This window comes from Eurosta solidaginis, chromosome 2 (assembly GCF_040869045.1).
Source record: "Eurosta solidaginis isolate ZX-2024a chromosome 2, ASM4086904v1, whole genome shotgun sequence".
NCBI classification, from domain to species: domain Eukaryota; kingdom Metazoa; phylum Arthropoda; class Insecta; order Diptera; family Tephritidae; genus Eurosta; species Eurosta solidaginis.
The window spans coordinates 23,598,676-23,607,107 of record NC_090320.1 but is presented as its reverse complement, the minus strand read 5'-3'; the positions used below and the strand labels follow the sequence as shown (position 1 = coordinate 23,607,107).

The 8,432-nt window shown below is 41.4% G+C and overlaps 1 protein-coding gene across 1 annotated transcript; it reads right to left on the bottom strand.

Moving 5' to 3' along the window:
- Nucleotides 1–1,757: 1,757 nt before the first annotated feature.
- On the bottom strand, nt 1,758–7,286 carry prg (piragua). The gene is made up of 3 exons (XM_067769384.1): nt 7,148–7,286; nt 6,843–7,080; nt 1,758–3,880 (listed from the first exon to the last, which is right to left on the bottom strand). The coding sequence occupies exons 2-3, from the start codon at nt 7,068–7,070 to the stop codon at nt 1,955–1,957; spliced, it is 2,154 nt and encodes a 717-aa protein (XP_067625485.1). The 5' UTR covers nt 7,071–7,080; nt 7,148–7,286; the 3' UTR covers nt 1,758–1,954.
- Between the last annotated feature and the right edge of the window lie 1,146 nt (nt 7,287–8,432).

Here is an 8,432-nt window from a genome sequence, read left to right as displayed (position 1 = left end):
TTTACAATCTTGAGTAAGTTTTCGGTGAAAATTATAAATTAAACCTTTACCATGTAAAATACCCCAAAGTTATTCTGAAATGCCCAAATTGGATTTTGAGCATGATGGCATCTATGGCCAATATTATAAAAAATGCACAATTTCACGCGCTTTCAGAGAGCGAGAAGTTTCATATCATGTCATCAGTGATTTCAAGAGTAAATTTGTTGGCAAAAAAATCGGCTAAAATCAGCCAATAAAACTTTTGCAGCGCTTTCGTTTTTGTAATTCTGACGTCGGGTACCGTAGTATGGTGGTGTATGGCGGGCCACGATATCGAAGTTCTGGGCTTACAAAAACATTATCCTAATCGGAGTCGTCCTTCAACAGTTGTTAGGCAAAAACTTCAATAGTATATCAGCACCGCGACTAACATTGGAGGAGAAGCTCGGCATATGTCGCCTCGCAGGGGTTAACCGTAGGTATAAGCAAGGGAATTAAAATTGTTATTGTAGCGATAAGGACACTCGCCGAAAGCGTTGGGGAGTGTTATCGATGTTGTTGATGGTCCTTCGCCGAATGCAGATCCGGTACGTTCCGGTAACAAGCACCATAAAGCTACTGGCCCGACCATCTCGGGAACGATTTGGTATGACCACAAGCAACCTTCTAGGCCATAACGCCCTACCACCTCCTAGATCCGTGAGGTCGCTAGAGCCTCGGCTGATAAAGAAACAGGATTCGCCACGGGTAGGTGAGGTTGACAATTGGGTTGGAGAAGCTATATATTGCGCTGCCCCCTTGAGAGGGTTGCGCTACACAACCCCTTGAATCAATTTGGTGTTTTAGTGTCCTCTTATGACATGCATACCTACCGCGGCTATATTCTAAGCCCCCTAACCCGCTGGGGCTAAGGGAATTAATCATTGCATTGGATGAGGGTTGATAGTTCAGTTCACAAAACCGACCAACATGTTGCATATAGTACCCACCGACAATCAGCAGATTCACACCTCTTAGGCAATAAATTTGGTTGGATGTCATTTTGTTGGTAGCATAGGCGCTTAACCTGTTCCTATGTTCTATGCATTTACCTATATCCTAAGCAAATGAATTTAGTGTAGTGCGTGCAGGATATTGGACTATAGTTACCGATTGAGCACCCTGCAATACCTGCTCATTGTCTTACTGCCATTCATATTCGGCAACTTATCAGAATGTATGAGAGTAAAGTTCTGCGAAATATTTACGGACCTCTGCGGGTTGGCGAAGGCAAGTACCGAAGATTTAATTATGAGCGAAGAAACGACTGGCGCGCATTGCTGGACGGCCATAATCGTTTAAACGGTTTAGCGCCAATTAAGTAAGTGACGCCAGAAAGCACTGTCCAGTCAGAATACCCATCACAAGCCTACCGTCTGCTCTATTCAATGGTAAGAGTAACTTTGTTAATCTAAATTTTTGGGGCATGCACATGATCTTCGACACTTTGCAGTCCCGCGCTTGGTTCCACGCCTTTCCTGCTTGGTCGATCATGTACAGCCTCGTCTTCTTTTAATCTCGCCCACTACCGTCCCCCCTTTTCAATGATAAGAGTAACTTTGTTAATCTAAATTTTTGGGGCCTGCACATGATCTTCGACACTTTGCAGCCCCGCGCTTGGTTGCACGCCTTTCCTGCTTGGTCGATCATGTACAGCTCTCGTCTTCTTTTAATCTTATTGGAACGTCTACAGTGCAAGCTTCGAGCAATGCGTCCTGTTATTAATTAAAAACATATTTGTTCATTGTTTAAAATAAAGTAGTTCCGGAAGAAGTATATATTTAAGTAACGACATTTAGGTCTATCTAAAACTAAATTACATAATTATATATACTCATACATATATATATTTCGTACAACAAACAACTTAAAATAACATAATGATTATGCAAATAACTTACGCGCCTATTCCAACACCTCCACTATCCGCATTCTATATGCCATTACGATCTTCGGGACGCGTCTCGTTATAGAAACCTAAATTCATGGTGGGAACCAATTGGCTATAGAATGACATATCAGCTGCCGAGGGACGATGCGATGTGGTTGACATATCTTTAGGCAGCGGCACCGCAGGTGGTGGTGGTGCACCAGCAATGCTCGTCGAATTCGTGGCTAAATTTAATGGTCCACTAGTGTTGGGCACTCCACCAGCTAAGCCAAAAACGCTATCCACTACAGCAGCACCAACACTGCTGCCAAATACCATACCAGCTGCTGCACTTATTGCCGCTTGTGTAGCCATAACAGCATTTTGTTGCAGTTCGTGCATTTTCATATGCATTTCATATTCATCACGCTTACTAAATTGTATGCGACAGACTTCACATGGATGTTGAGGAGCATGAAATTCCAATTCATGACGTGCCAGTTTCTCGCGTCTATTAAAACCAGTACCACATTGTTTGCATGTAAAAAGTGTATCGAGATGTAATGCCTGATGACGTTGTAAGTCACGTTCGCGGGTGAAAGTTTTCTGACATATGGTGCATGTGAAGATGCGTGGATGTGATGGTTTATGTGGCGGTGGTTTTGGCATCACAGGACGTTGTTGTTGTTGCAATTGCGTTTGTAATATATTTTGTTGAGCGCGGAATTGGTCTTGTGGTGAAGTCAAGCTATTAGGCACTTGTGTCGCGTCTGTATCACCGTAGGGATTAAGTGCTACTACAATATTTTCGGATTGTCCAGCCATAGCATTGCTTCCATCTTCATTTTTAATAACAACACCACTTAAAGGAGGTTGCGTACCATTGCCTCCCGTTTGAGCCTGTAGCATTTCAGCGTCTCTGCGGTAATGTGCTTCTTCGTGCAGCTGCAATTTATCTTGACGTGAAAAAGTGCTTGGACAACGTGTACATTGATATGGTCTCGAACTAGTATGCGTACGTACATGACGCAGCAAATCGATAGCGCTTGAAAATGATCTTGGGCAGTAGGTGCAAACATGCGGTTTTATACTATTATGTATGCGTATATGTTTAGTTAAATTGGTGTTGCGTGAGAAACTCTTTCCACAAACTGGACAAGCGAATGGTCGTACGCCTGTATGCACAATCGTATGCTTTTTCAAATCTGAACGACGTACAAAACCTTTTTTGCAAATCGCACATACATAAGGACGTTCGGGATCGTGTAGTTCTTTGATATGATATATTAAATTTTGACGACTGGAAGTACGTTGTGAACAGAAAGTGCAGACATAGGGTGCAACGCTATCGTGCTGTGATTCGTGCTCTTGGCATTCCGATTGCACCGTAAATGCCATATCACAAATTTGACAGAGGTATGTATTCCTAACCAAAATTTCGCCGGCAATAAATGTATCATTATTTGTTAACATCGAGTGCTGTGATGCGAAGGTTGGTGATATATCATGTACTTGTGGCGCGGTTGGTTGTATTTTATCGTTGTTTAACAATTCAGCATTTGCCGTGGCGGGGGGTATAGGTGGCGGTGGTTGCGTCATTAAAGCATTATCAATAATATTTGTTTTCTCATCCTCCGTGAGCGTCTGCGCTAAACTCAATGTTGTTTGTGTTACATTTGGTGATGCTTCCGATTGCTCCTCCATTTCTGTATCTGATTCCATTGAAAAGTCATCCTCTGAACTTTCATATTCTTGATCCGGATCAACTTCGGTTATAATGCAGTCTTCCTCGGGCTCAAATTCACCAGGGTTTCCATTTAGACCTGGTCGTTGTGATTCGCCTGCTTCTGCCCTCTTGTTTGCATCATCCAGCCACCTTTGCAGCTCAGTCTCACATCTCTGTACGTTTTCGCGGAAATTGCCAAAAGCCTCCAACAATGCAAAGCAGCGCTGACATATGCTACTCGGTAGTGAGGCTGAGTATTCGAACTGCAATAAACGGATTTAGGTATTGATTTGATTAAGAACATACAGTTGGACTTCATAATCTATCACAACGCGGATGTTTATTTTTTTACAAGATAGAGCAATTTGATATATAAGAATAAAAGTTTGTTGTTGACCAGAGGCAGACATACGAAGGTAAGGAGCACGTCTAACAAAACATGGTCGGTATCATGTAATCGATTTATAGAACTAACCGTAAGGCTTAGGTAAACAAAAGAGGTTCCTTATATTAAGATTTGAGCTGACTTAGATTACCAAAAAAGAGTACATTAAACCTTGTGTATAATTTCCTGATGTAGATATTGCCTATCTTCTTGGCGTCTTCAGTACTTTGAAACATTCTGTTAAGGAGCATTCTCCGGAACGGCTCGTACATAAGGAGACCAGCTTAGCCCCTATATTAAAAATTGAAATCTTTGTGGAACTTTCGTAGGTACAAGTTAGCAGGGCTGAGTATGTCGCCGAGGCATATTCCATCAGATCATGGGTCTAGAGACTTCCTTCCATACTGCTATATAAGTTCTTCTAAACCTGCCTTAAGAGCTTATCACTTTTATTTATTTGTTTTTTGAAATTTTATAAGATTTTAGGAGGTGCAGTTCTGAAAGTTTCATTTTAAAGAAATGGATGCTAGTTTTGTGTGCTGTTGTTGTTGTTGTTGTTGTAGCGATAAGGTTGCTCCCCGAAGGCTTTGGGGAGTGTTATCGATGTGATGGTCCTTTGCCGGATACAGATCCGGTACGCTCCGGTAGCACAGCACCATTAAGGTGCTGGCCCGACCATCTCGGGAACGATTTATGTGGTCACATTAAACCTTCAGGCCATCCCTCCCTCCCCAACCCCAAGTTCCATAAGGAGCTTAGGGTCGCCAGAGCCTCGTCTGTTAGTGAAACAGGATTCGCCGCGGATAGGTGAGGTTGACAATTGGGTTTGGAGAAGCTATATGTTGCGCTGGCAACCTGCAGGGTTGCGCTACACAGCCCCTTGAATCTGGTATTTTAGTCGCCTCTTACGACAGGCATACCTACCGCGGGTATATTCTGACCCCCCCTAACCCGCTGGGGGAAGTTTTGTGTGCTCTTCGCTAACCATGCCGTCTTCTTCAAGTCAGCCTAGCAGCCCACCACTACAGGGAAAAGCGGATTCCTATGACCTACAATTGAAATATTTCCTTTTTCTTGAGCAATGTTGTGCATGGTATATTCAACAGGGTTGTACCATAGGGAAGAATTTGTCATGTGGGGACATATCACATGCAGGTCATAGATAACGCATATATATGGGGCTGATTCTGGACAAGTAAGAGTTCAACATATTACAGTATCCGGAACGAAGTTGATCCAGAGTGAGACGTGTTACCTTGTAGTCTGCTTTCTTCTTCTGCAAGGGTTGGATAGTTGTTGTTGTTCTATTACCGATAAAGACACTCCTCGAAGGCTTTGGGGAGTGTTATAGATGTTGATGGTCCTTTGCCGCCTATAGATCGGTAACAAGCAACATTAAGATACAAGCCCGACCATTTCGGAACGTTTTATTATTACCACATTGCACCTTAGGCCATACCGCCTCCACCCGACGGATCTCATCATAGTTCTTACGGAGATGTTTCCCTATCCCTCTTTTAGGCAGGGCTAGGGGCGAGCAGTTGTTTGCAAAGATGTTCCGGTGTGGCACAATTTAGCAAAAAATGTCTGTTCAGCATATAGTTATGCTCTTTTACTTTGAACTCTTTTTCCTCACTATGTTGATAATGTTCATAAGACATCCCGTAGGAGTTGAGTTAAGCATTTGGTAGAACAGGGGACCAGACTGGCTACGCGTAGCACATCATCAGCGGCCAATTGATTTGTAAATTGTAATCAACGTTTTTTTATCTTTTCTTCAAGTGTTACCGGCAAGCGACAAGCGGTAGCGTAACGACAGCAACAACGTGAATGCACACAATTTCGCCATCTGTTTTTTCCACGTGGCCGTGGATTTGGTCGGTAATAAGACCGGATTGTTATAGATATATACTGTGATGATCGTTGGGACATCACGTCTTGTAGGAAATTCAAATTTCTGCACTTCTTGGAGAACACCCAACATGTTATCTTGCTAATCCGACAGCCGCAAGTTTTCGTTTGGGTTTTGAAGTTTTAATCAGTATTGTGTTCTGATATTTCAGAATTTTTATTTTTTTTCGTATTCTTTTTTTAGGCGTTATAATGAACACTACTTTCCATTCGAGTCGAAACGATAAGAATGTCCGAAACCAATAGAAAGTCCCACAATCAAATTATAATGGTCCCTCATTAGACTGGGGACCATTAGAATGGTTCACTAATCACAAACGCAAGTTTTTACTTATCGTGATGCGGTCGAGTTAAGGAGAAGCTCAAGTGTAACTCATTACCCACAGAAAAGAACTAGATCCCCTACACCAGCGGGTCAGGGGGTTAGAATATACCCGCGGTAGGTATGCCTGTCGTAAGAGGCGACTAAAATACCGGATTGGCCTGAAGGTTTAATGTGGCCATATAAATCGTTCACGAGATGGTCGGGCCAGCACCTTAATGATGCTGTGTTACCGGAGCGTACCGGATCTGTAAACGGCAAAGGACCATCACATCGATCACTCCCTAAACCTTCGGGGAGCAAACGTATCGCTACAACAACAACAACAACTAGATCCCCTTTGTTGAATTGACTCTTTGAACACAGCCACAGCATTCCATTAATGCATTTCCAAATTCCTATTTAATGTTGTTAATGTAACGATATGTCGCCGCTCTTTCAAGATTGCTTTAAAATTTTGGCGGGGAATTGTTATGTATTCCTACACAACAACAACGCTACAAAAGGGTATAGTATTGTCTAACCATTGCCAAACCTAAGCTTTACACCTACGTCTCTTTTTCTGCCCAAATATGATAAAAGAGCCAATCATAATGCAAAAACATACCTTAACTCCCAACAAATCAAACAGTCGCTCCACCAATGGCATTTTCTTCACTTCACCATCTGCAGAATTTATGGCGCTATCACCAACTGGTACCGCTGCCGCCTCTATTTCTTCTTTAAAAATATTCGCTATTGTTTTATCATGACGCAAACATAAACGACACAATCCAATTCTAGCTTCCATCGCAGTAACTTCTGCCGGCGCTCCCAATTCTTCGAGATCAACCATATCTGCTGTACTGTTTAAAGGAATCACGTTTTATGAACAAATTTTTTTTACTAACGCACAACTTTGTGATATGTTGCTTTGTTTTGTTTGAAAGTCATACACTCCTAAGTTATTCTTAATGCAGTAGAATTTATAGAAATAAATGAATTAATAAACGCGTCGCTAAAATATGACAAAAAAAATATGCGATTACAAATGGGTTGTTTGGAAACTAAAAATACACAGGGTTGCATGAATATGTCACTACGTGATGCTAATGCAATGTTCATATGGTGGTTGTTGGAGTACTGCGTGTGTAGTATGGACCCAAAATATTTGATTACTTTACAACAACCATGGCAAATTGATAAGGCTGGTTCATTTCATCAGCTGAATTAATTGATAATTTAATCTTAGCTAACAATTGTTAAAACACGTCCAAAAGAATGCGAATTTTATTTAAGACAAAATATATTTCCAAGGCAATTCTTTACTTTAACTCACAACTGCTAAAACTTGACCAAAAATATCGGGAGAGGTGTCAAAGGGCGCGTTTTGATTCCAGGACCAAGAATCCCCAAGCGCAAATTCAAAATTTTATTTATGTCAAAAGTTATTTCAAAAAACCGAAATTTGGCCCCGGAGCGCTGGGAAACCGGGGTGAGATTCATAGGCGCATAATCATAGTCAAAATAAAATAGATTTTAAATTTAGTTTCAGCTTTTTTGACAGATAGCTCATAGAAAATTATATCAAAAAGCTGCAACTAAATTTAAAATCTATTTTATTTTGGCTATGATTATGCGCCATAGTATTTTTGCGCAGAACACCTTTCTGCATTGGCGGCCTTCGGCCGCGCTTATAAAAAATTACCCTGGGTTGGTCCAGCACCGCTTTGGAGAGCAAAACTATATCCGCGCAAACTACTTTTAGCTACAGTTTTTCTATTGGGTACCACAAAATCATCAAAATTACAACAACTACATGAAAATTTTAAACTTTGTTTGCAAATATCTCCAAAACGAAATCAAATTTTTAATTTTGAATCCTTAGTCCAAGCGCGTATTCTAACTCCTCTCCCGATATTTTCGGACGAGTTTTAGCAGTTGTGAGCTAAAGTAAAGAATTACCATTTCCAATAAACCGGAAAATGATATTGACCGATTCGGAACCAAGAATAGAATGCATGATATTTTTGCACATAAAACCTTCCTGCATTAGTGGCTTCGTCCACGCTTATAAAAAGCTACCTTGTATGGGTCCAACACCGGTTTGCGATAGAACTAAATCATTTAAGTAATAGAAATAGGCTGCAATGACCAAAATTTGCTTTAGTGCAAGTCAAAGGACTCCACTATTCAAGCCCTACGTTTCGCTAATCTT

What these genes read in the sequence shown, in the direction of transcription:
- prg (XM_067769384.1), bottom strand. Translation starts at nt 7,070, where the DNA reads ATGGTTGATCTCGAAGAATTGGGAGCGCCGGCAGAAGTTACTGCGATG. An exon ending in TTGATTTGTTGGGAGTTAAG is followed by an intron (nt 3,881 to 6,842) that starts GTATGTTTTTGC and finishes CGTTTATTGCAG; the next exon opens with TTCGAATACTCAGCCTCACT.